The 27,031-nt window shown below is 44.2% G+C and overlaps 1 protein-coding gene across 1 annotated transcript in view; it reads right to left on the bottom strand.

The window, feature by feature from the left end:
- The window catches only part of Slc35f4 (solute carrier family 35 member F4), a 235,836-nt gene that overhangs the window by 17,770 nt on the left and 191,035 nt on the right, over positions 1-27,031 (bottom strand). Inside the window, exons 2-3 of the mRNA XM_057786034.1 lie at positions 6,883-7,068; positions 3,317-3,614 (exon numbers count right to left, since the gene is read on the bottom strand). Coding sequence (XP_057642017.1) covers positions 3,317-3,614; positions 6,883-7,068 — 484 coding nt within the window. The remainder of the gene's footprint in view (positions 1-3,316; positions 3,615-6,882; positions 7,069-27,031) is intronic.

Genomic DNA, 27,031 nt, shown 5'->3' with positions numbered 1-27,031 from the left:
TCTCAAGGAAAGACAGGAGGGCAGGAAAGAAACACAGTTCTACAGTGAGGAGAGAGAGGCTCCTGGGCAAAGTGGCCGGCAAGACTGATTCCTAGCAAAGGTTGTTCATCTCTAGCTGGGTCACGTGCCCCAGGTATTCAGCCTCTCCTTGGTCTCCTTTTCCACCCACTCCCTCTCCCTGCCACCTAGCGCCCCATCTGTAACTACTGTAGTAGATATTAGAACTCTTCCTCCGACCCCTTCTATAGCCAAATGCTAGGTGACCCATAAAGCTGTGTGTAGGGTAAGCACCGGGTACGGAAGGATGTGAACATCCAAAGAATGGATGTGCACTAAGAAGCAATGAGCAGTGTGCCTCCCTCGGGGGAGATGGGAGAAGAATTTCTGCATAAGAGGAATTGACAGGTGGCTTCGCTTGGAATGAAGCTGGAAGCTGGGGGAAGTGATAAACTAATCATGCCCTCCTGTGTAACAGCAGCTACTTACCTAGGCATTGAGCACCCTTTGTACGCCAAATGGTATTTTAACTGTATTTCATCAGAGACTGCTGTCTCTTCGAATCGAACTCATTGTTTCTAGAGATTTTTTTTTGAACTAATGAAGCATCCTTGTTAAAACTATAGTGAAAACTTTTTTCTCTGCAAATTTCAAATGCACCCGGGGCACTTGAATTCTGGCAGTATTTAATTGGAACAACGGATTCATCAAAGTCCACTGCTAAGGGGACATGTTTTATCACCTAGATTTGGTACTTTGTTGAAAATTCCTTTGATGTTAGTGTTAAGAAAGAAAAAAAAAACATGAAATTCTTCCACACTGCTCAGGAGAAAAAAATATCCAGCGCTCTGGGAGGATTCTGTGTTCAGTCTCGCACACTAACTCATCTCTCCCTGTTCAGCCCTGAAGGCCCTGGGAGTGCCTCCTGAGCAGCTGGCCTTAATGAGTCTGCAGGGAAAGCAGTTCAAAGAGCTAAGATGTCTCCTCACAATGTTCAGCTCTCGTTGCTCTGGCTAAAGGACAGTCTTCTCGGAGACAGTGCTCACAGGAAAAACTTTTTGATTCAGTTTCAGAAATTGCCAGCTTCGCCCTACCTACACTAACAGGTGGAGGCATCTTATCCAGGTGCAGACCCAGCAATGCTCAAAGCTGGTCCAAGGCGAGGGATGTGGAGAGATGCAGCTCACTCCCCACGCAGAGGTTCAGCTGCCGTCAGTGCGTCTTGGATAAAGCACTATGGCTTGTTTAACATGCTCTGAAGTTGCTCTCCTTCCTCTAAACTTTTAAAATTGTTTTTATCGCATGTGTATCTAAAACACAGGAGCTTTGGAGAAGAGCGCATGTATTATTAGGCACACACAACTGTTTTCAAATATGACAATTACAGTTCGATAATCACACTTCCTTGGTATCTTTTTTTAAAAAATGCCATCATTAAAAATAATGCCCCAAATGCCAGACAGTGGTGGCACACACCTTAAACCCCAGCGCTTGGGAGACAGAGGCAGGTGGATATCTGAGTTTGAGGCCAGTCAGGTCTACAGAGCAAGTTTCAGGACAGCCAGGATTGCACAGAAAAACTCTGTCTTGGGGGAAAAAAATCATACCCCAAAAATGACCTCTATTTTACTGGCAACAAAATACAAAATTTATTTTCGCAACTACAAACAATCATAGGACTTTTCTTCAAAAACAAGAATATTTGTTGTTTTTGGTTTTTTATTGAAAATTTAGATTTTCAAATTTTATTTTATGTGTATGATTATTTTGAATGCATATATGCATATACACTATGTGTGTGCCTGGTGCCCGAAGATGTCAAAAGAAGGCATCAGATCCCCTGGAAGTGAAGTTACAGATGGCTGTGAGCAACCACGCGGGTGCTGGGAACCAAACCCAGGTCCTCTGCAAGAGCAACACGTGCTCTTAACTGCTGAGCCACCTCTCCAGGTCTAATTTTTGTTTCTTTAAAATTGAATGTTTGTGGTTACATACAGAAAACCAGCTCACAGTGTGACTTCGGCATTCCCTCACACTTCCAAACTGGTGTCAAGAAATGGAAGTTGTTTTAAAATCTGTTCTTAGAATGTACCAATCATAATAGTCATTTTTTTCTTGTTGAGCACAGGGGAAATAAAGAGGGGCTGTTTGAGCTACTGTATGATGGACTGTTATCATCTTATTGAAGACGAGTTGCTGTGATCTAAGGAGGACCCTCAGTGAGCATGTTTGTTGCTGATGCTGTTTCTTAGCTCTGGATGTGTGTGTGTGTGTGTGTGTGTGTGTGTGTGTGTGTGTGAATGCAGAGGCCAGAAGACAAACAATTTTGGCTGTCATTCCTTAGTCACCAACCACTTTGTCTTTCGAGACAAGGTCTTGGTAGGCTGGTCTTCCTGTGAGCTCAAGGGCTCCTCTTGTCTCCACTTCCCCAGTGCTAGGATAACAAATATGCCCAACCATACTTAGATTTTTCTTTATCGCCTTCTTGTTTGTTCTGGGATAAAAACCAGATTCTCATGTTTGCAAGGCAAACACTTGATCTGCCGCAGTCCACAAAGAAACTCTGACCCAAACATTGCTTTTGCCTTCTAGGAGTGTTGTACAAAGTCCATACTAGCCCTGCCATGTTCCCGAGCACACCCAGAGGTGTGTGCTGACTTAGCACTGGACAAATACCAGAACCACGTAACTAGTAGGCTAGCCACCACCCTGTATGTTTACTGAGCAACGGACGAGGCCCATGTGCTCCCACCACAGAGACGGGCATCTCTTTGAGTTGCTTCGTGCTAAGCCTCCCATCTTAGGAAGCAAGGCCATTTCATCCACAAAGACATCAGCTGGAAATAGCAAGAAAACGTGTGCATATCACAGAAATTAGATATATTAATATAGATTTTTTTCCTCTAGAGTTTGAAACATTCTGAACATATGACCTTCAGAGACAAATAAATCTGAACGTAAGTCAGGGTTCTATTAAACACAACTAACCTTGGAGCAAATTTTCAGCCTTTGGGAATCTGTTTCATCTTGGTTAAGATGAGGATATTAATACCACCTGGAAAGGTTTTTGTTACCATGACGATGATGACGACCTAAGGTAAGGGACACAAAAGCACCAACCAGCTCAATGCCTGCCACATGTAGACACAATGTTTCCAGAGGGGACCAATTCTGTTTCCTCCTGTTCACTGCCAACCATAGATCTTGCTTCTTCACTTCAAAACAAAGTCATTTTATATCCCAAAGCAGTGAGTATAGACACATTTACATCACACATGTTTTGAAACGTCTGCTATTGTTCATGAAACATGGAACCCACCTGAATTTTTTCATTGGAGACTGCTTTTCTTGAGCTGTGGCTAGATGGCCAGAATAATAGACTGGGAAAAACATAATGTTCCAGTTTGTCGAAAACCATGTCATGAAAAAGGGACAGTAAAAATTCTTGTAAGTAATTTTGACGATTTGTGTGGTTCCAACCCAAGACGATGACACTGAGAAAATGATCAAGAGTCCCCAGACGGCCTTCAGGACCACAGACGTGCAGGACAGGCAGCGAGCCTTGAGTCTGCTTTCTTGGCCGCTGCTCTCAGGATGAGTCTGTGTCCCATCATCCCCTGGAAACAGGAAAGGAATACAGATGTGGAGAAGTGGGATGTAAAACAGCAGTCACATGTGTTGGCTCCTTTAAGAAGACGTATGCACCTGTGAGCATGGCCAGCGTGATGGGAAGAGACCAATGGCCTCCAGCTCATCTCTTGGGTTTGTTTTTTACATTTCTGGATTTTGCTCATTTTTATTTTATAAATATAAAGTGTTAAATGTATGTCTTTGCCCCATGTGTGTGCAGGGCTAGTGAAGGTTAGAAGAGGCTGTCTAATCCCCAGGAACTAGAGTCAGCCAATTGGAAGCTACAGTGTGGATGCTGGGAATTGAACTCAGGTCCTCTGGAAGAGCAGCAGCCATTGTTCTTAATTGCTGAGCCACCTCCAGCACCTCACCCCGAGTTCATCCTCTCTACAGACTTTACTTGACAGGGTCCAGTGTGGATTTGGAGCCCACCCAGAAGGTAAAGATGCTCATGCATGTGGTGTGTGTTATATTATAGGCATGCTTTGCCTTTAAGGAGGTTCCACACCTCAGCTTCTAAAGACCTGCGGCAGGCCTCGCATAGTCCCAAGGGTCATATGTTGTGACTGCTCCAAGAGACATCCGGGGCTCTACCAGGTCTTCTCTTCCTCTCTGTGACTAAGACAGAAACTCCACCATAGACCAAGCTGCTCTTTCAATCTATGTGGGGGATGAACACATCTGAGTCAAAGCTGCCCTGTACCCACCAACATGAAAGGTCTGAGAAGTGCATGCTTGTTTTTTATAGTCTCCCAGGATCTTTTACAAACAACAACAGATGACTCTTAAACTGAAACCGGTGTGGGCCAAGAACAGAGTGAACCATGACTATACAAAGTCATTTCCCATCTTATAACAGATTATTGTTCAACCATGTTTCTGAAAACATAGCAGACTTTCTTGAATTTTAACATTTACCAAGAGAATTCAGGAGCATTTCTCCCCTGAAAATCATCCAAACTCTCTGGAGTTGACAGCCACCGTTGCCCTTTCTCTCGATAGAACAAGTAACTTAGAAATAGATTCGTTTACCTCTCAGCAGCTGACAAGGAGGACAGCCTCCTAGCTGAGATGCCACATGGTAGCTTCCTGCAGGGACACAGAATTGCTGCAAGAATGCTTTATGTCTCTAGGAACTTAACTGAGACCCAAGACTATACTTGGGGTGCAAGCAGTGGTGGGTATGGCTTTTCTCACCTGGCCTTTCCTTTCCAGAACTTGCCTGGACATATTCCTACTGCCTGGTGAGCCAAGTCAGACTGACTCCCCCTCACACCCTGGGTGGAGGCTTTTAAGAATAATCTTTGAAAGTGAATTCCGAAAATAAATGTAAGCATAAAAATCACTCTGGAACTTCTTAGTCTTCTAAATGGTACTGAATTCTTGGGGTTTTGAATAACTGCAGTTGTAAACTGTCATTGTCTGACTTATTTATTCGATTAAACTCTTCGGAGACACTCAGATCTTGTTCATTCCTTGTGTCCCAGGAGTTCAAAGGTGAAAGACTTGAGTTTGCATCAGGACACAAGATGACATGGGTTAATTCATACGGAGATGAGGCTGTGTAGAGTAGAGAAGCAATGTGGCTGGGAGAAACGTCCCCAATGCAGAAACGTTGCAGTGAGCAAGGAAGCAGCATTTAACTAGCTCACTTGACTATGTCCAGATAGGGTCTGCCTTGGCAACAGTTCTGCAAATGTCCTGTGATTTATACCAAGAGAAGAAGGGAAAATTGAAGATAAATGAAGGTGTTAGAATGAGAGACTATTGTGTCAGGAGGCCAGAAAAGAAACGTGAACCAACTCAGTATAGAGGCTTGGGTGAAGGGTGCTGCAAATCAGTAGAACTCGAGGTCCTTCTATTCTGAGCACACATTCAGTCCAGGCTTTATTCATATAAAATAATCTATTCCTAAGTTCAGAGGGCTCCAGAAGGGGCTTTTCATTCCCTCCAGCCTCATTTTAAAATTCACTCACTCCCCACATAAATCTCACACACTGTCATTTTTTATTCATTAAAAACAGTTTCTTTTTTTTTTTTTTTTTTTTTTTTTTTGGTTTTTCGAGACAGGGTTTCTCTGTGGTTTTGGAGCCTGTCCTGGAACTAGCTCTTGTAGACCAGGCTGGTTTCGAACTCACAGAGATCCGCCTGCCTCTGCCTCCCGAGTGCTGGGATTAAAGGCGTGCGCCACCACCGCCCGGCTTAAAAACAGTTTCTTAACTCTATGCTTTTGTTTTCTTTAACTAGCCAGTTATTATGAATGAATATTCTGCTGTTATCTTTACTGCGTTTTGAAATCTGAAGGAGAATTGGTATGTTGGCAGCACTTGAAGGCTCAGATAGAGGAGGCTTTGTGGATGCAAGCAGAAGAGGCACAGGGAGGGGGTGTGCACTGGAGAAGGAAGTGCCTGCCATAAACAGGGAGGGAGCCCCTAGCCAGGGAAGATCCTGTGATGATGGTAACTGGCGAACAAAGGGAACTTTTGCTTTATTCTGTTTGCTTGTTTGTTTCCTTTCTGGGGTGGTAGATGTGTGGTGTTTGTTGAGAAGAGAGGAAACGAGTGTGAACTTGGGGCTTTAGAGCATTATTTGAGACAGGGGATAACGTGTCCAAGACTACAGAATCACAGAGTCTTTAGCAGCAACTGGGCGAATCCAGTTGCATCTAGAAAGTCATGCTTCGCTGGGAAGCTCATGGGTGTGGCTGAGATCCCTCTAGGAGCCCAGAGTTAGTGAATGGTGACCAGACAAAGGACTAAGGTTTTAAGTGAGCAGAAAAAGCTGAACAGTTCATTGCCGCACAGGAACTTGGGAAGACTGAATGGGTGCCAGGGACCAGGAGTCCTGACCAGAACAAAAGCACAGCGTGTGATTTGGCTGGTGTTTTCATTCTCTGTAGACTGGACACAGAATGTTATCACTGGATCCTAGAGCTGAGCTAAATGATGCTGGGGTTTGGCACTTGAAGATGAGAAAATGAACTAACTACCTTGTAAATTTCACCAGAGGTCACCGATAGTGTATGATATAACCTTTTTAACAATAGATTTTGGAGTTTGGTTCTCTATGGCATTGTTTATCCCTAATAAATTGCATGTCTTATGTCCTAACTTCTTCCTCTTCCCATTTGATAAGCCATCTCTGCTCCTATGCTCTGGGAAACATTTCTGCCTCCTGTGCCCCAGGCAGCATTTCCATGGCTGTCTAGAAGGCTGCTACAGTGTACCGCCGCTCAAGAGGAGGTCACACACGTACCTGCTCTGCTCTGTCTCTCAACCCTGTGTCCACAAACTCCGGAGGGTCCTCGGCTCTGGAGTTCAAGAATAGGAGCAGCAGAGTCTTCGGTGACAGCTAGAGGGGACAGCTGCCTGCTGATGCTGCTGTGGGAACTGGGGCAGTTGGATCCTGGTTTGCATCGAGTGACTGAGGATCTGGAGGTACCTGGGAAGACAGAGCGCACACCAGTTTGAGAACTTCTGAGCAGAAAAAGTCAGAAGTGTCTTCAAAATCCTTGGCAGTCAAGCACATGACCATTGATAGTCTCAAGGAACTCATTTCTACTCTGTGAAGGAACCCCAAGGGAAAAACAATGCATGGAGGGAGGCCCTGGGTCTCTATAGACATTTGCTTTGATAGATTCATTCACTGGAGGTGATATTAGAAGGCGATGCTTGGGTAGAAACTCGCATTCTAAATTAAAACTGCCCACACAGACCCACAGTTAGTTTAAGGGGAGCAAAGCATTGTGTCACACGTGCTCTCACCCCCTTTCCTTCCAGTTTGACTGCTAAAGTCCAATTTCACCTGTAGTCTTTATCCAATGTGATAGATGAAAACTCAGCCTTCAGGATCCACCCTCCCCGTATCCCATTCCTCTTCTCATCAACACAGGATGAACTCCACAGGTCTGTAACCAGAACAGCTGTGCAGGAACTCTGCTCAAGAAGAGCTTCAACCAACTCGATTCTTCCACTTCAAATGGTGCCTTTGGCAGCATTGCAAGATAAATATTGGTGCACTGCTATTGACGAGACTCTAGCCTTCATTTGAATTCCACTTGTTTCATCACTAATGTCCCTTTATAGTCCAGTGTCTCATCTAGGATGCCATGTTACATCCAGTTCACCACATCTCCTTAGTCACCTGTGGTCTGCGATGGCTTCTCATTTTCCCTAGTTTTAAATAATTTTGACAGTTTTAAGGAGTGATTATAAATTATTTTGTAGATTTTCCATCAAGTGATATTTGCTCTGTGGATTTTTTCATCATAATGTTGGTGATGTGTTTGAGATATGATGGAGAGCTGGGTATCATTTTTTGTTATCAGTTATGTGTGTTACTTGCATGACATCAGTGATGATGCTGACTGTGGCCACCTTGTCAAGGTGGGATTTGTTAGGTTTCTTTATTTCCAAAACTGGAGATGACTGCATCATGAATCAAACTTTTAGTGTGTCTCTCAGCCTGGCTATGAAGTTTAAGGCTCATTTTTTTTTTTTTTAGAATTAATAACTAGCCGGGTGGTGGTGGCGCACGCCTTTAATCCCAGCACTCGGGAGGCAGAGGCAGGCGGATCTCTGTGAGTTTGAGACCCAGCCTGGTCTACAAGAGCTAGTTCCAGGACAGGCTCCAAAAACCACAGAGAAACCCTATCTCGAAAAAGCCAAAAAAAAAAAAAAAAAAAAGAATTAATAACTAAAATTCTCCAATTGATGAACTACCATCAGTTCTCCACAAACCAGACATGAGCCACAGTAGTAGGGACATTAGGGGCCATGTTTTGAAACTATCCAGGCTGGAGAATACTTTTCTATCTGCAGTGATGGGACTCCGCATGCTCCCAAATTCATTTTGGCTCAATAGATGGATATTAAACATCTATTATTAAGTAGGTTTGTGTCAGGGACAAAGTCATACAACTGAAGGATACATAATCCATGCCTACCTGGAGCTCTCAGCTCAGTATTAAAGTTGGATAGGCAACCAATTAGCCATAACCTTATGTGAACTGTGGACCAAGAAAGGAGTGAATTCACGTCAAGCATGGAGCTGGGAAAGTTCTGTGGCTACATCAAAAGTGGCCTTGGAGAATGGACAACACGCTAGCAGGCAGAGTTTTGAGTTGAAGGTTGGGCTATCTAGTTAGAAGAGATTGAATACTGGAATACACAAAGTGTATAGTGTGGGGCCTTCCAGCAAACGCCTAACTCTTAAGATTCTGCAATAAGAGTCTAGAGAGCATGGGACTCCTGGTTTTCTGCCTCTGCCTGTTTCTGAAAAGGAAGTTCTGCTCAACTGAGATCAAAACAGCAGGTAGTAGTTAAAAGCCCAGGCTGCCTGTATCTGGGGAGATCAGGTAGAACTCTGGGCTCAGCAACATTGATGTATAGATACCTAGCCCATTGCAACCCTGGGAATCTCCACCCTTCTGTTTCCTCTTCTGTTCAGATTACATGGTTCACAGGAAGTGACTAACAATGAGCAGGTGAAAACAGTGACCAATAGTGGAAGTCAAGAACACTGACGTCATGCATTAGAAAGCCACCCTAACTTAGGTTAGGAAAAAGGGGAGTTTTTAGGGTTTAGCAACCCAGGGGCAGAATAGCTAAGCCATGCCTGAAGCAGGAACAGCTGGATCCAGCTCTGGTAGCATCTCTCACAGTGTTAGCTTTCTTTGTAGGGTCTGACTTCATTGCTTCTCAATTACCTGAGGCTTGTCCTGTCTGCAGAAAACAGCGAGTGTCCAGATTTTCATTCTCATAGCTTTAGGTTATGAGTAAAATAATTGGGAGGAAGTCTTTGCATTATCTAATTTCTTGTCTACTTCCCATGGCTGGTAGTGGGGTATTGTAAAAAGCTCATAGGAAAGACTGGGAAGTGCTAGGCAGGGGTTCCCTGGGGATCTGCTCTAGCGAGTTCAAAGCCAAGGGGAACAAGAGGCTCAGCTGCTGACTGAGTGAGGCAATTGTTTGAGTACTTTGAATGTGATGTGTGGTGTTCTCAGATAAATGGAAAAGTCAAGCTGATGAAGAATAACTAGGAAAGAAGTCTTTGGGAAGCAATGTGAATGAAACACAAAGCAACAGGGCAGTTTCTGTGTGGACAAAGATAATGTGGATGATAACAGGTCAAATTCACCATTACCATCTAAACCGAGGACTCTACCATCTGCCTTGATATCCCAGGGGCACAAAAAATCAATGAAAACTTGGGTCTCACAAACACCCCTCTGAGCAGATCAGGAAACATCTTCTCCCAGATTATTAGGCAACTACCTTGTGTAGATCTGGTGCCGGGGAGCACCAACCTCCTTCCCGCACACCCCCTTGGATTATGTTATTTATCGCCTGCATGCCCATGGTCTACCTGGAACACTAGGTGGAGGATTCTTCTGATGAAATTTCAAATAATGTGCTGACTGTAAAACTTTCAGATTGGCAAACAATTTTCAGTGGCTGGAAGAGCTGGGATCTCTTTCACGATGGTAGAGTTAACAAAGAACCACAGAAAGCAGAAATAGAATTCTATACTTTTTACTTGTGTTAGTTGATAGTCATAATTACATGACTTTTTTCTCAGCAAAATATAATAATTCAACAACACGTTAGGTGGAAAGCTTTATTTCATTAAAAAGTCATTTCTGTGCTAGAGTGATGGAGGAAGGTCATTGGCTAATAAAGAAACTGCCTTGGCCCATTTGATTGGCCAGCCTTTAGGTGGGTGGAGTAAACAGAATAGAATGATGGGAGGAAGAGAAAGTAAGCTCAGAGGCAGGGCAGCTCCTCTCAGAGCCAGACGCGATGAAGCAAGCCGCCAGGTCAGACATGCTGAATCTTTCCTGGTAAGACTGATGCTACACAGATTATTAGAGATGGGTTGATTGGGATATGAGAATTAGCCAGTAAGGGCTAGAGCTAATGGGCAAAGCAGTGTTTAAAAGAATACAGTTTCCGTGTAATTATCTTTCCTGGTAAGACTGATGCTACACAGATTATTAGAGATGGGTTGATTGGGATATGAGAATTAGCCAGTAAGGGCTAGAGCTAATGGGCAAAGCAGTGTTTAAAAGAATACAGTTTCCGTGTAATTATTTCGCGTATAAAGCTAGCTGTACAGGCAGCCATGAGCCGGGCTGTGGGAAGAGGTCCGCAGCTCCACACTACACTAGAGAGTTGCTTCAAAGTCATACTGCTTTAGGAGAAGACTCAAGTTCAGTTCCCAGCACCAATGCTGGGCAGCTCACAACTGCCTGTAACTCCAGCTTCACAGGTCCCAACACCCTCTTCTGACCTCTGCAGGCACCACCACACATAACTACACAAGACTCCAGCACACATGTACAAACATGTAATTAAAAATAAATCTCAAAAATACTTTGTGTTGAATTTCACAGACAGTGCTGGGTATCAAATCCAGGACCTTGGGCATAGCAAGCCAATGCTTTAACTGTGAGCCACATTCTCAGCTCAGCACTTCGTTCTCTAAGAAACACAACCGCCTTGCCCTGCCCCAGTGTTATCCATTGTACTTGTTACACGCCCTCCACCTCCTATAGCTGTTGATTATAGTCATTTCATAAATAAATACCTTGTTAAAATACCTGCTGTTTCTATCAGTGTACTCTTGTAGGTCTTCTATGTTTTATGCTTAAGTTTTTCAAGATCTCTTGATTATCTTATTTCAAATATTAAACATCTAACTAAAAAGCTAGGTTTTCAAGATATGTATTTGAAAGATTTGGATACTTGCACAATAAAAAAATTTTAATTGTTTTTTTTGCCTAAAATCTGCATGTGTGAGAAAAAGCAATAGAATACTCCGACCACACATATCTTGCGCCTAAAACAGTATTCATTTATTCTGCCTAGAGTATGATGCATCTCGTGTATCTACAGTTGACTTTACTACCAAAGACTTAGCACTACTACTGATTTCTGTGACAGAAAAATAAAATGCCTCGCATATGCTTAACACCTCCTTGTGCCAAGAAGTTTTACACACACGATCTCCAGGTGTTAAAAATACTGCAGGATTGATTTTACTATCCCCATTTTACAGATGCTGATGGTGAATCTCTAACCGCTCAAGCACAAATAAACACAATCAAAAAGCCCATCTTCTCTAGTATAGTTTCCAGCTCAGCAAATCAGTTTTATTAAACCACTTCTATACATGAGAAGCTGGTGATTCTGGAAAAATGACAGAGAACCTTTTCTGCCTGGGCATTAGATTATAGCCATTGGTAGCATAGCGGAGGGTTTGGACAGGATGAGAGATTGAAGAGCTGTCAACATAGGTAAGGCCCAGATTCTTACTAGGCTCGCCTTTGTGAATCACCTGCTTGGTGTGCGTTAGGTGACGCTCCAACTTTCTTCTATAGTGACTGGGCCTCTGTTTCCCCTCCCCTGAAGTCTTGATGTCCTTGTGACCTAAACCAGGCTGCTCATTCACACACACAGGGCTCTTAAAGGGACCTGCAGTTCTTATGCACCTTCAGTATCACTGCTACCTTCTTACATTGCCACCGTTGCCCACCAAGCGTGGGAAGCACCTACTGCTGGTTCTAGAAAACCTCTGCTTACAAATCTATTCCTGGAGCTTTTCTGGAATCCTTTCCTTTCCAAATGGCCCTATCACATTTCTTGATTGACAGATTTGACAGAACATTAATAATGCAGCCTCGTCATTCATTGTTAGTCCAAACCTCAGCTCGAGAGAAACCTTTGTCTCCTGGCCTGTTTCTGTGATGGCCTTGTAACCAACATGATTTATGCCTAATGTGGACCAGGCTGTGCCTTAGCCCTCTGCTAAATGCAGGGAAGAACAAGAAGGCAAGGCGCTTGCCCTCATTTTGTTATGGTGCAGGAGGGGGAAAAGCCAATTTACAGAAGCAATTTTTGTAAAGTGAGCTAAATGCCAAGTGGGTGGAAAAGCTTCTCTCCGGGAGCCAATTCACGACAGTCTCTTGCCAGTGCTAATGGTCCACAGAAGCTGTCTCCTTTAGGAGCTGGGCTTTCAAGCCAGAAGTCTGTGTAGCAGTTCACAAAATATTTATGTCTTTTTTATGTTTCATGAGCAGGGGAAGAAAAGGACAGACATTCCTGCCAGGGAGGAGCTAATGGTGTTTACACATGTCGGTCACCTCAGGAGGAAGGCGGGACAGAAGCTGGCAAAGGCAGCTGCTCAGGCAGGTCTTCTGTGAGTTGAGACACAATAGAAATAGAACTGTATTGCAGCTCTGCTACTGGGGACAACGGGACAGCCAGCATTGGGCCATATTCATAATCATCACGGCCAGCTGTACATACATACCAGGTGTGTGGGCAGAAATTGCTCTTGAATCCAACCGGTCTGACAAGTCCCTGTCTGACACCCACAAACTCTGTCTTAGCTTTGGTTCCTGTTGCCATGATAAAACACACTGACAAAGACAACTGAAGGAGAACGGATCGTTTCAGCTCCCAGTCCCAGGTTACAGTCCATCAGGGCAGGGAAGTCAAGTCAATAGGAGCTTGAAGCAGCGGGACTCAGAACCACAGCCAGAAGAAGCAAACAGTGGCTGTAAGCTTGCATACTTGGCTTAATTTCTTCATGTCGTATAGTCTGGAATCCCTTACCCGGGGAACGGACCTGACACAATTAAGATGGGTTTTTCCATATCAATTGAAGATGTAGTCAGGAGAACCCACCACAGGCATGCTCAGAGGTCTGTCTCCAGGGTAATTTTAGAGTTTTGTAAAGTGGCAGCTCTAACTACTACAAGACTCTTCCCCACTTAGTGAATCCAATTTTCCCCCCAAAATAGGTCTCAAGGTCTACAGCCAACTATGTGGGACCATTGGATACTACTTGTCTTGTGACGTTGGCCCCACCAAATTATTCTAAGTCTGTCCATTTTTTCACATTGCAGAACAGTCTTCCAGGAATCCAAACATGATCATTCTGTTTCCATCTTAAATTCATTCAAAAGGCAGTGGAGGATTACATTGTTAATTGATGTGGGGAAACACATCTCCATTGTGGGCAGATCTGGGACTATGGCTCAGTGGTAACGTACTTGCTTTACATAATTGAGAGCCTGCATTTGGAGTTTTGAATCCATGGAAAACACTTGCATGGCTGTGTGTTCCTATGGTCTTAGAGAATGAAAGGGGGTGCAGAGAAACGTAGACCCTGGAAACTCAAGAGCCAGTGAGCCTGGCTTACTTGGTGAAGTTCTAGGCCAACAAGAAATCCTATTTCAGACAAACATGGAGAGCACATGAAAACTACACCTGAGGTTGCCTTCTGACTTTCACACCTGTCCTGTGCCCTGTGCACCTGCACCCATGTGGGTATACACACACACACACATACACACCTTTGCTGTGCTCCCATTTACCATGTGGGTATACACACACACACGCACACACACACCTGTCCTGTGCCCCATGTACCTACACAATGTGGGTATACACACACACACCTTGTTGTGCTCCCATTTACCATGTGGGTACACACACACACACCTGTGCTGTGCTTCTGTACCTGTACCCATGTGGGCACACACACAAACACACACACCTATATTGTGCTCTCATTTACCATGTGGGTACACACACACACACACACACACACACACCTATGTTGTGCTCCCATTTACCATGTGGGTACATACACACATGTGTGCTGTGCTCCCATTTATCACAAGGTTACACACACACACACACACGCAACTGTGCTGTGTCCCATTTGCCACATGGGTACACACACACGCACACACACCTTAGTTTCTTTCTAAGATAGTTAAATCGGCAAAACACCATTCATAAAGCTCAGAGGACCCTCTTTGAGGAAGGATGCTGAAACGTGGTCTTAGACACGCCATGAAGCTCATCCATAGGAAGAAGACTGGGGGACAACATGAGACACGTCTGGGCTCAAGTGTGGGAGCCCTAGCATGGTAACACATGAGAGTAGCTGTGGGAACAGCCAAGAGTTGAACCGTTCTTGTTTCCTTCCAGGCACATGTTGGAAACCTAACCTCCGGAACCTGAAAATGTGACTTTCTTCTGAGACAGAAAGAAGCAACCAAATTACAGTGAAGACATAGGGCTGGGCCTCATCCCATATAACTGATGACTTCATAAAAAATTAGTACACACCGCACTTGGAGGGAAGACCCCATGTGAATGAAGAGATATGCCTGATGCTTCCACAAGCCAAAGGATACCCAAAAGTCCAAGAAACTACCTGAAGCTAAACAAGTGGCTTTGAGTGGATGCCACCCTCATGGACTCTGAAGAAAGTGCCACTTATAAATAGCTTGGCTTCCAGCCTTCCAAGCAGTGAGACCATAGATCTCGGCTGGCTAATGTACTGAGTTACACTTTGTAGGCCGTCCTGGAAAGTGATAAGCAAGCAGATGAGGCTATTTTAAGGGAAAATGTTAACTGAAGAATACCGATGAGTAAGGCTGAGGCCTCTAGAAGCCCAAGGTACAAAGGCAGCAGCACAGACGGGTTTCACGAGACTGTGGCACAGTGAGAGTTGTTTGGGGACAGGGACTCTCAACTGAGAAAATGCCTCGTGTGACCAACCCATGGGCAAGTCTTTAAATTGATGATCGGTGTGGGAAGGGAGGGCGGGCCCACCCACTGTGGGCCCACCCACTGTGGGCAGAGCCACCCCTGGGAAGGTGGTCCTGAGTTGCCTAAGACCGTAGGCTGAGCAACCCATGGAGCAATCCATTAAACAGATTTTATCAATGGCCTCTGCTTCAATTCCTGCCTCCAGGTCTTGTCTTGAGTTCCTGCCCTGACTTCCTTTTATGATGTACTGAAGTTGTAAGGTGAAACACCCCTCCTCCAGGTGGTTTTGGCTATGATGTTTATCACATCAATAGAAATCCTAACTAAGACAGCAGCAAACCCAAGAAAAAGAACACAGAATGGTCGGGAGGGGAGGGCACATTGTAAATGTCTAGAAGACAATAGAAGAGAATAGGAGAAGGTGACGGTATGCAGAGAGTCTTTAGCAACACCGCTGGTAGAAAGGGTCACAGCTGGGCTGGTTGTAGATGAGAAGAAAGAGGCGGTATAGACAGCACACAGGTACAGAGAGGAGAAATGACTAGTCCATAGAGCACACGGGGTTTTGGACATGTAGAAATGACATCAAGCACACAAATCTTACGTCTGCTCTGTGGATGCGGGAAGAGGAACATATAAGTGGATGGGAGGCTGGATGCCTGGGTGGGTGTTGGAGCATGGATGCCTAGATGGGTGCTGGAGGCATGGATACCTGGGTGGGTGTTGGAGCATGAATGCCTGGGTGGGTGTTGGAGCATGGATACCTGGGTGGGTACTGGAGGCATGGATGCCTGGGTGGGTATTGGAGGCATGGATGGACACATGAAGAGATGGAAAGGGAGAGCCAAGTCAGGGTAGCTTCCTTAGAAGAAAGGCAATCCTCATCCATAATACAAGGGACTTTTGGAAATCAGCATGGTTTTGTGATTTAACAGGAGACAGTATAGGATATTTTAACTCCTTTAACAGTTTCCTACCTAGAATGCAGGGTTTTGAATGAGTTGGGGTTTTGCCATCTCTCGGCTCCCATGGTTGTTGCAAAGTTTTCATCAAAATCCTCACCACCAAGATAATTTCTTGGCTGAAGATGCGGGGAAAGAATATTACAGGATTTGCTCTGTTCCTTTGGTACGCAAACAGGGGCAAATTATCTCCTGGGAGCAGTGTAAAGTCAGTCATGTGAGGCAAATTACCGCAGCTCTGCAAACGTTAGGATGCTTAATGCGCCGTTGCTGACAGTTGAGTGCGATTTAGAGGTTTCCTTTTACAGTGTCGTTATGCATGCTGTCCTCTTGAAATCTTACATTTCTCTGCTGGAGGGGGAGATAATTCTTCTGATGTTTACAGTGTCTAGGAGACAATTTAAATTTGCAACAGTGATCCTGGAACAGAATAAAAGGTACCTTTCATCTTTGAAGCATCCCTTGGAGCCAGTTCCTCTTCCTAGCCTTATCCCTCCACTTCCCTCCACTGGGCTCTTGCTGCTCTTGTTTGGGATAACCAATTGCCCACCATTCCAGGGACCATGACTGTAGAGAGAAACTACTATGTACGATGTTAGGCTTCCTTGGAGAGCCAGTGGATCAGCCCTGTCCCTCACACCTATGGCCAACAGGCTGATTTTCCTTGCTATGGTTCAGCAGCACTGCTCACGTGTGAGCATTTATTGAGGGCTTTTATGGTGGTTTGAGTGAGAACTGTACCTACAGCTTCCTGCATTTGCACACTTGGTCTCCAGTTGGTGGTGCTGTTCGGGGGACGTTATGAAGCCGTTAAAAGGTGTAGAAGTATGTGACTGGGGTGGGCTTTGAGGCTTCATCGGACTTCCTGTTCTCTGTTTCTGATTCCTTTTAAAAAAGAATTTTGTAAGTTTTATTATAAAAATCAAATAAATAAAGCCATCCTACACACCAAAATTAACCGACCTTGAATCTATGCAGCTCTCTGTCTTCCTGTGTATAGTTGAAAATATGATCAGCCTATATCTTAGTTAGTTTTCTATTATTGTGATAAAGACATCATGACCAGGTCAATTTATAGAAGGGTAAGTTTGTTAGGGCCTTGCTTACAGTTTCAGAAGGTTAGAGTCCATGATCATGACGGTGGGGAGCATGGCAGAAGGCCACTGCGAATGGCATGGACTTTTAGAACCTCAAAGTCCATTCACAGTAACAGACCTCTGCCAACAAGGCCATGCTTCCTAATCCTTCCCAAAGAGTTCCACCAATTGGGGACCCCATATTCAAATATCGGAGCCTGTGGACCACCACATAGCCAGCCTCCTGCTCCTTTAAGCATGTCATGATTACTTCACTATTATGGATTCTAGCCCTCTGGAACCCAAAATAGACTCATTCCTTAAACTGCTTTTGACCAAAATATTTTATCACAGAAACAGAAAAGTAACCAATACAGTGCTCCTTTACACCCAGTGCTAAACCAAGCTCTGGCCTCCAAAGACAGCAAAGAATACACTTGTGCCTCAGTTCATACTCTGTTGAGGTAAAGAAACTTGGAGAAAAAGGTGAAGTATAACCTATCATGCAACGTGGTAATGCAATAAACAATCTTGGTTCTTAAAGAAAATAGAATCTGTAGGCTCCTGGCTCTGGAAAGGAGAAGAAAGTGTAGGACCCTAGAAATGAGAACAGTCCCTAGGAAACAAAAGCTTTCTGAGAAAGTGGTCAAAGTCTGTAGGAAAACACCCGGTCAGTTTCTTGTGTCTGTGGCATCAACTCTGTCAGTCAGATGAAATGAGAGTGAGCCACAGACATCAATGGTGTCATACACCAGCTCACCACGAGGTAGAGTTTGAGCTCAGATCAAATTAGGCTTTTGAGTTTTAAATTTTTCATAAACCATCTCTTTTCCTAAAAGCCTTATCCTGCAGAATCCACCCTCTCAGTTTCTCTCAGATCAGTGTTCCTGTGATTTTAGATGTTTGGTTTATTAGTATATGAGCCAAAGTCTGCAAGGCTGTCTCAGCATCAGCACCTAGGACAGCAGGCCCAGGGTGGGTTTCTTCTCTCTTAAAGGGAAGAACTACACAATGAATCTCCTCCTGAGCTCACCCATTCATCCAAGGGATAGCTACAGAGGACCCACTGTGACCAGGCACCACAATGGGTACCATCATGCCAAACTGATGAAATAGACATAGTCTCAGCTAATAAGGTGTATAGTAAGTGGACGGACATACCGATACAACATGGGCAGGCAAATGCACCAGTAAGGAAACCTACGCTCTGCGTATTATGAGGAAAGTAAGAGGACAGAGTGAACAAGAAGAGGAAAACAGGGTGCAAGGAAAGTCTCGCTGAAGATGGAGCAAATCAAGAGGGTCTCCGAGGGTAAGGAGGTGAAACATGAAAGCTGAGTGACTAGGGGAGATGCACTAAAAATTAAATGCATGTCAGGGCAGAGGAAGTGATATAGACAACAGAAAGGCAAAGGACGGGCTAAAGAAACCATCAGTTTTGATGGAAAGAGTTTGCATTGCTCATAGACAGATGTTCTCATTAGCATACAAGAGACCACGGGGACCAAGACCAGAAGTGAGTCACGTAAAGCTGTGGGGTAGAACTGCCCAGAGGAACATCCTGGAGAATTCTGTTCTGAAGATATGAAAGAAACTGAGAAGAGTAGACAAGCCAGAAGCAGACTCGTGGAGGCCAGGAGAGAGTCTAGGAGAAGAGTTTCAGGGGAGGCAAATCCCACCACATGACACAACCCAGAGACAGACAAAAAGTATTCAAAACCCCAGACCTCCTCTGCTGTAGCTTAGCAGCCCCGCTCCTTGGGCATTTATTATAGCCCTGGTAGTCCTGCCAGATGTGAGACAGCGGGTATTCACCCCAGTCCCAGATGTGAGACAGCAGATATTCACTATAGTCCCAGATGTGAGACAGTGGGTATTCACCCCAGTCCCAGATATGAGACAGTGGTTACTCACCCCACAGTCCCAGATGTGAGACAGCAGATATTCACTATAGTCCCAGATGTGAGACAGCGGGTATTCACCATAGTCCCAGATGTGAGTCAGTGGGTGTTCATCATAGTTCCAAATGTGAGACAGCGGATATTCACCATAGTCCCAGATGTGAGACAGCGGGTATTCGCCACAGTCCAGATGTTGAAAATCCTCTCGCCTCTGTTCATAGGAGATGAGGCTGCTGGGAGGTGATGGACCAATGCCTGGACCAAGACTGGCTCTCAGTGACTTCCTGGAGTTTCTGAACCTGCTGCTCTAAGGTAGGGGAAGATATAGAAGTTCTGTGAGGGCTAAATGCCAGTGCTCTGGAGAACCCGCACGGGGCAACTGTTGAATCACAAGGAATGATGAGTGAAACCAGGTGGAGGGAGAAAGGTAAGGAAAAAGAGTAACTGATAGGAAAAAAAATGAGTATGAAAGAGAAAGGAGAGAAGAGAAAAGGGAGAGAGAACGAAATGGAGAGAGAAAGCATCAAAGAAAGGAAAAGGGAAAACACAGATCGGCTAACTGGTGTCAGTCTCTGTTAATCTTGCCCCTTATCTGACCATCTTACTGCCAGCATTAGCCAGATCATTGGTTCTTATTCTGATGGAGCTAACAGTGGGACCCTGCATGCTCACTGGCAGGGACAAATAAGCTACTGGTCCCTAGGGCCAATATGTCATCCTAGAACAGGAGGAGTCAATGATTTGACCCATTCCCATAGGGTCAGTGCGGAACGTGACAGGACATCTTGTATTCTTGTTAAGGTTATTTCAGTTTTAACTAGAATTTGATGTTGATAGAGAATTCCATGGAGAATTGCCGTACTCTATTCTAGGAACCCAAGGTCAGGGTGTCCCAGCTAACTCATTTTAGCTTCTGTTAAATTCCTACTTGTGCAAACCTTCCCTTCCAGTTAACAACTTAGCTTCTATCAAACCTCTTAATTTTCTACTGCCCTACCTCAGCTGCTGATCAAGATGCCAGGACATGGTTTTTGCCTTCAAAATCCCTGTGTTCCTGGGGCTACACTTATGTGCCTGAATACCTGTGTGTTGACACACCAGCTGAAATAAAGTCTTTCAGTTGACTATAAACTGTGTTTGAGTGATCATCTCTGGTGGCTCCCTTAATACCTTGACTCTTGGGGAGGAAGCAAAGATGATACTAGGTGTAACGTCCATTGGCTTTCATGTGTATACTCTTATAGCTCCCAACCACGCATGCTCAAGGGCTATTTGTCAAAGGACTAATGAATAAATAAACAACATTATACATGATGTAAACAAAGATAAGGACCATTTTTTACTTTTATTTATGTATTTATTTTATTATTTTTTTTTAATTTTTATTTTTATTCTTTTTTAATTAAAATTTCCACCTGCTCCCCGTTTCCCATTTCCCTCCCCTCCTCCCAAATATTGCCCCCTCCCCCCACTCCCCTCCCCCTATCCCCACTCCTCTTCTCCTCCCCCCACACCATTCCCCATCCCTCTCGATACTGAAGAGCAGTCCAAATTCCGTGCCCTGTGGGAAGATGAAGGTCTTCTATCTACATCCAGGAAGGTGAGCGTCTAAACAGGCTAAGCTCCCACAAAGCCAGTTCATGTATTAGGATCAAAACCTAGTGCCATTGTCTTTGGCTTCTCATCTGCCTTCATTGTCCGCCATGCTCAGAGAGTCCAGTTTCAACCCATGCTTATTCAGTCCCAGACCAGCTGGCCTTGGTGGGCTCCTGATTTATTTATTTTATTATTACTTTTTTTATATAGCACTTGTAGTCCAGACTGGCATTAAACTCACTGTGTGGCCGAGTCTGGCCTCACATTCCTGCTCATTTTACCTCCACCTCCAAAATACTGGGATCACGAGCCTGCGCTACCATGCCCAGCATCAGTTTCTCTTTCTTTTGGATCCTTAACATCTCTGTGGAAGGGTATTGGACGCTCACTGGATATTTAGTAAATGCTTATGAAGTTGGCCTTCGTAGAAAAGTGAGCAAGCGAGGCAGGCCTAGGCGGCGGAAGCACCGGCGCGCAGGCAGGCCCGGGCGGCGGAGGCACCAGCACGCAGGCAAGTCCGGGCGGCAGAGGCACCGGCGTGCAGGCAAGCCCGGGTGGCAGAGGCACCGGCAGTCAGGCCCGGCAGGCAGGCCTAGGCGGCGGAAGCACCGGCGCGCAGGCAGGCCCAGGTGGCGGAGGCACCGGCAGGCAGGCCTAGGCGGCGGAAGCACCGGCGCACAGACAGTTCCGGCCGGCAGAGGCACCGGCAGGCAGGCCTAGGCGGCGGAAGCAACGGCGCGCAGGCAGGCCCGGGCAGCGGAGGCACCAGAACGCAGGCAAGTCCCGGCGTGCAGGCAGGCCCGGGTGGCGGAGGCACCGGCAGTCAGGCCCGGCAGGCAGGCCTATGCAGCGGAAGCACCGGCGCACAGACAGGCCCGGGCGGCGGAGGCAACAGCACGCAGGCAAGTCCGGGCGGCAGAGGCACCGGCGAGCAGGCAGGCCCGGGTGGCGGAGGCACCGACAGTCAGGCCCAGCAGGCAGGCCTAGGCGGCGGAAGCACCGGTGCGCAGGCAGGCCCAGGTGGCGGAGGCACCGGCAGGCAGGCCTAGGCGGCAGAAGCACCGGCGCACAGACAGTTCCGGGCGGCGGAGGCACCGGCAGGCAGGCCCGGGCGGCGGAGGCACTGGATACAGGATAGTGCGGGCAAGAAACAGTGAAGCCTGCACTGAGAACAGATTGCCCCGCTACAATTAAATCAAACCCAATAGATAGCATCGGTAAGAGGAGATGGGCAGACGCCAAGGCAAGAATTCACCCAACAATCTGAAAAACAACATGAAAACACCAGAACCCAATGATCTTACAACACAAGGACTTGAACACCCTATCACAGGAGAAGAGGAAAAAACTGACTTTTTGAAAGCAATAGAGTCCCTTAAACAACATGTAAAAAACGCCCTCATAGAAATGGATGAGAAGTATAACAAAAAGTTTAAAGAAATGAGTAAATACGTAAATGATACCCTGGGAAGCCAAGAAAAAACGATCAAACAGGTAATGGAAACAGTCCAAGAATTGAAAACTGAAATGGAAGCAAGGAAGAAAACACAAACTGAGAACCAGCTGGATATGGCAAATATAGGTCAATGAGCAGAGACTACAGAAACAAGCATAATCAATAGAATACAAGAGATAGAAGAAAGAATCTCAGATTCTGAAGACAACATAGAGAAAATAAACGGACTGATCAAAGAAAACACCAAAACCAACAAATTCTCATCACAAAACATTCAGGAAATATGGGACACAATAAAAAGACCAAACCTAAGAATAATAGGGATAGAAGAAGGAGAAGAGGCACAGCTCAAAGGTCCAGAAAACATTTTTAACAAAATTATGGAAGAAAACTTCCCCAACATAAAGATATTCCTTTGAATATTCAAGAAGCATACAGAACACCAAACAGACTGGATCAAAAAAAAACATCCCCTCGCCATATAATAATCAAAACACAAAATATACAGATTAAAGAAAGAATATTAAGAGCTGCAAAGGAAAAAGGCCAAGTAACTTATAAAGGTAAACCGATCAGACTTACACCTGACTTCTCTATGGAAACCATGAAAGCCAGAAGGTCCTGGATAGAGGTACTACAGAAACTAAGAGACCATGGATGCAAACCCAAACTACTATACCCAGCCAAGCTATCGTTCACTATCAATGGAGAAAACAAGACATTCCAGGATAAGAACAAATTTAAACAATACGTTGCCACAAATCCAGCCCTACAGAAAGTAATAGAAGGAAAATCACAACCCAAGGAATCCAACATTGCCAACACTGCCTACAATAACCCAGGCATCTAGCGACCCTTCAACAGCACAACTCAAAGAAGGGAGACACACAAACTCTTCTACCAAAAGCAGTAAGAATAACCGGAGTTAACAATCACTGGTCATTAATATCACTTAATATTAATGGTCTCAATTCACCAATAAAAAGGCACAGGCTAAGAGATTGGATACGAAAACAGGATCCAACAGTCTGCTGTTTGCAAGAAACTCATCTCAACCACAAAGACAGGCATCTACTCAGAGTAAAGGGTTGGGAAAAGGTTTTTCAAGCAAATGGTCCTAAGAAAAAAGCAGGTGTGGCCATACTAATTTCTAACAAAACTGACTTCAAACTAAAATCAATCAGAAGAGATCGACAGGGACACTTTATACTCATAACAGGAACGATTCAGCAGGATGAAGTCTCAATCCTGAATATCTATGCCCCTAATATAAAAGCACCCACTTATGTAAAAGAAATATTGCTAAAACTCAAGGCAGACATCAAATCACACACACTAGTAGTAGGAGACTTCAACACACCTCTCTCACCAATGGACAGGTCAATCAGACAGAAAACTAATAGAGAATTAAGAGAATTGTTGGAGGTAATGAATCAAATGGACTTAACAGACATCTATAGAATACTCCACCCAAATAGAAAAGAATACACCTTCTTCTCTGCAGCTCATGGAACCTTCTCGAAAATTGACCACATACTTGGAAACAAAGGAAACCTCCACAGATACAAAAAAATATCAGTGTCCACCTGTGTCTTATCAGATCACCACGGATTAAAGTTAGAAGCCACCAACAAAGCTACCCCCAGAAAGCTGACAAACTCATGGAAACTGAACAGTCAACTACTGAACCACACCAGGGTCAAGGAAGAAATTAAGAAAGAAATTAAAGTCTTCCTTGAATTTAATGAAAACAAAGAGACAACATACTCAAACCTATGGGACACGATGAAAGCAGTGCTAAGAGGAAAGTTCATAGCACTAAGTGCCCACTTAAAGAAAACGGAGAAAGCATACATTGGGGACTTAACAGCACACCTGAAAGCTCTAGAAAAAAAAGAAGCAGACGCGCCCAGGAGGAGTAGAAGACTGGAAATAATCAAACTGAGGGCAGAAATCAACAAAATAGAAACACAGAAAACAGTCCAAAGAATCAATGAAACAAAAAGTTGGTTCTTGGAGAAAATCAACAAGATTGACAAACCCCTATCCAAACTAATTAAACGACAGAGAGAGAGCACGCAAATAAATAAGATCAGAAATGAAAAGGGGGACATAACCACAGACACAGAGGAAATTCAGAGAATCATTAGATCTTACTACAAAAGCCTGTATGCCACAAAACTGGAAAATGCAAAAGAAATGGACACTTTTTTAGATAAGTACCATATACCAAACCTAAACCAAGACCAGGTGAACGATCTAAATAGACCTGTTAGTCGCGAAGAATTAGAAACAGTTATCAAAAATCTCCCTTCCAAAAAAAGCCCAGGGCCAGATGGTTTCAATGCAGAATTCTACCAGAACTTCCAAGAAGAGCTAATACCTATACTTCTTAATGTATTTCACAATATAGAAACAGAAGAGTCATTGCCAAATTCCTTTTATGAAGCTACAGTTACCCTGATACCAAAACCACACAAAGACCCAACCAAGAAAGAGAATTACAGGCCTATCTCACTCATGAACATCGACGCAAAAATTCTCAATAAAATACTGGCAAACCGAATCCAAGAACACATTAGAAAAGTTATCCATTATGATCAAGTAGGCTTCATTCCAGAGATGCAGGGCTGGTTCAACATACGCAAATCCATCAATGTAATCAACCATATAAATAAACTGAAAGAAAAAAACCATATGATCATTTCATTAGATGCTGAAAAAGCATTCGACAAAATTCAACACTCCTTTATGATAAAGGTCTTGGAGAGATTAGGGATACAAGGGTCATACCTAAATATAATAAAAGCTATTTACAGCAAGCCGACAGCTAACATTAAATTAAATGGAGAAAAACTCAAAGCCATCCCACTAAAATCAGGAACACGACAAGGATGTCCACTCTCTCCATACCTCTTCAATATAGTGCTTGAAGTTCTAGCAATAGCAATAAGACAACATAAGGGGATCAAGGGGATCCATATTGGAAAGGAAGAAGTTAAGCTTTCATTATTTGCAGATGATATGATAGTATACATAACCGACCCCAAAAACTCTACCAAAGAACTCCTACAGCTGATAAACACCTTTGGTAATGTGGCAGGATACAAAATCAACTCCAAAAAATCAGTTGCCTTCCTATACACTAAGGATAAGGAAGCAGAGAGGGAAATCAGAGAAGCATCACCTTTCACGATAGCCACAAATAGCATAAAATACCTTGGGGTAACTCTGACCAAGGAAGTGAAAGATCTATTTGGCAAGAACTTTAAGTCTTTGAAGAAAGAAATTGAAGAGGACACCAGAAAATGGAAGGACCTCCCTTGCTCTTGGATTGGGAGGATCAACATAGTAAAAATGGCAATTCTACCAAAAGCAATCTATAGATTCAACGCAATCCCCATCAAAATCCCATCAAAATTCTTCACAGATCTGGAGAAGACAATAATCAACTTTATATGGAAAAACAAAAAACCCAGGATAGCCAAAACAATCTTATACAATAAAGGATTGTCTGGAGGCATTACCATCTCTGACTTCAAACTCTATTACAGAGCTACAGTACTGAAAACGGCTTGGTACTGGCATAAAAACAGAGAAGTCGACCAATGGAATAGAATAGAAGACCCTGACTTTAGCCCACAAACCTATGAACACCTGATTTTCGATAAAGGAGCGAAAAGTATACAATGGAAAAAAGAGAGCATCTTCAACAAATTGTGCTGGCAAAACTGGAAGTCAATCTGTAGAAGAATGAAAATAGATCCATATATATCACCATGCACAAAACTCAAGTCCAAATGGATTAAAGACCTCAATATCAGTCCAAACACACTGAACCTGATAGAAGAGAAAGTGGGAAGTACTCTACAACACATGGGCACAGGAGAACACTTCCTACGTATAACCCCAGCAGCACAAACACTAAGGACATCATTGAATAAATGGGACCTCCTGAGACTGAGAAGCTTCTATAAAGCAAAGGACACTGTCACTAAGACAGAAAGGCAACCCACTGACTGGGAGAAGATCTTCACCAACCCCGCAACTGACAAAGGTCTGATATCCATAATATACAAAGAACTCAAGAAATTAGACCGTAAAAGGTTAATCAATCCAATTATAAAATGGGGCACTGAGCTGAACAGAGACTTTTCAACAGAAGAAGTTCAAATGGCCAAAAGTCACTTAAGATCATGCTCAACTTCCTTAGCAATCAGGGAAATGCAAATCAAGACAACATTAAGATACCATCTTACACCGGTCAGAATGGCTAAAACCAAAAACACCAATGATAGCCTCTGCTGGAGAGGTTGTGGAGAAAGGGGCACTCTCATCCATTGCTGGTGGGAATGCAAACTTGTGCAACCACTTTGGAAAGCAGTGTGGCGGTTTCTCAGGAAAGTCGGGTTCAACCTACCTCTTGACCCAGCAATACCACTATTGGGAATATACCCAAGAGATGCCCAAACATACAACAAAAGTATATGCTCAACTATGTTCATAGCAGCATTGTTTGTAATTGCCAGAACCTGGAAACAACCTAGATGTCCTTCAATGGAAGAATGGATGAAGAAAGTATGGAATATATACATATTAGAGTACTACTCAGCAGTAAAAAACAATGACTTCTTGAATTTTGCATACAAATGGACGGAAATTGAAAACACTATCCTGAGTGAGGTAAGCCAGACCCAAAAAGAGGAACATGGGACGTACTCACTCATATTTGGTTTCTAGCCATAAATAAAGGACATTGAGACTATAATTCGTGACTCTAGAGAAGCTAAATAAGAAGGTGAACCCAAAGAAAAACATATAAGCATCCCCCTGAATATTAACC

Source organism: Chionomys nivalis, chromosome 12 (assembly GCF_950005125.1).
Source record: "Chionomys nivalis chromosome 12, mChiNiv1.1, whole genome shotgun sequence".
Taxonomy (NCBI): domain Eukaryota; kingdom Metazoa; phylum Chordata; class Mammalia; order Rodentia; family Cricetidae; genus Chionomys; species Chionomys nivalis.
This window is presented reverse-complemented; position numbering and strand designations above follow the sequence as displayed.